General features: G+C 50.7%; 1 protein-coding gene across 1 annotated transcript; it reads left to right on the top strand.

The window, feature by feature from the left end:
- Positions 1-25: 25 nt before the first annotated feature.
- On the top strand, positions 26-644 carry LOC102476201 (DNA dC->dU-editing enzyme APOBEC-3C-like; the record flags this gene model as incomplete). Its single annotated transcript, XM_006167161.2, has 2 exons — positions 26-299; positions 457-644. Coding segments are annotated over 2 exons (393 nt in total), but the record flags the coding sequence as incomplete, so codon positions are not given.
- Between the last annotated feature and the right edge of the window lie 638 nt (positions 645-1,282).

Here is a 1,282-nt window from a genome sequence, read left to right as displayed (position 1 = left end):
CTCCTGGCCTCTCTTCCCCTCCCAGGTCCATCCTTCCTGCCATGCAGAATTGCGCTTTCTCTCGTGGTTCTGCAAAGACATCCTGTCCCCTGATGAGGACTTCCAGGTCACCTGGTACTTGTCCTGGAGCCCCTGCCCTGACTGTGCAGAGCAGGTGGCCGACTTCCTGGCCACGCACCGGAACGTGAGCCTGACCATCCTCACCGCCCGACTCTACTACTTTCAGAACCCCGAAGTCCGGCAGGGACTTCGCAGACTGTGTGAGGTAGGGGCCCAGATGGCGATCATGTCCCTCCAAGGTGAGCATTGCGGGGAGGTTAGGACTGGGGGAGGAAGGGGATGAGGAGTGGCAACTCTAGGATGGTGACAGAGCGGGCGGGGCCCAGGGGAGCCCGCCCAGGACTCGACCCTCCTGGTTCCAGCAGAAATGACTGCTGTCCCCCTCCTCTGTCTCAGATTATGAAACCTGCTGGGAAGACTTCGTGTGGAACAAGGAATGGAACTTCAGGCCTTGGGAGGATGTGGATGACAATTACCAGCTCCTGGCCAGCAGGCTGGAGGAGATCCTTGGCTGAGGACCACCCCATTCCCCCTCACCTCAATCCTCACACTTTTTTTTTTCTTTCTTTCTTTTTTTTTTTTTTTTTTTTTGTTTTTTTTTTTTTTTTTTTGTTTTTTTTTTTTTTTTTTTGTTTTTTTTTTTTTTTTTTTGTTTTTTTTTTTTTTTTTTTGTTTTTTTTTTTTTTTTTTTGTTTTTTTTTTTTTTTTTTTGTTTTTTTTTTTTTTTTTTTGTTTTTTTTTTTTTTTTTTTGTTTTTTTTTTTTTTTTTGCTATAGGGTGCGTGCGCTCGCCAGAGAGACAGAAAGCGAGAAATCACCTCCCAGGGGGGATGGCCATGCCTCAATCCCTTCTCCATTCTCTTCTCGGGATCTTGGGCACGCACGCACATGCCCCCAGCGTGAGTTTAAGCCACCAGGTCCGGGACGCGAACCACAGTCGACTACATGGCAGTCCAGCGACATAGCCATTATGCTAACTGCTGGTCCCGATCCTCACTCTTGACCCGTGCCATGGCCAGCATTTGGCTTCTGGGATACGGTTGAAAACCTCCTCGAATCCCTGACCTGTGAGGCCCTTTGGGGACAGCAAGTCCCCTGCCCTTTGCAGGGAACATGAGGGCCAGGAGGCCGCTGCCATGGAGGGAGCACGGCCTGGCTGACCTGGCCTGGCCTCCAGCTCGGCCGTGCATTTGCTGTGTGACCTGCAGAGGGCTTCTCAGACT

This window comes from Tupaia chinensis, unplaced genomic scaffold (assembly GCF_000334495.1).
Source record: "Tupaia chinensis unplaced genomic scaffold, TupChi_1.0 Scaffold144538_1, whole genome shotgun sequence".
In the NCBI taxonomy this organism is placed as follows: Eukaryota; Metazoa; Chordata; class Mammalia; order Scandentia; family Tupaiidae; genus Tupaia; species Tupaia belangeri.
This window is presented reverse-complemented; position numbering and strand designations above follow the sequence as displayed.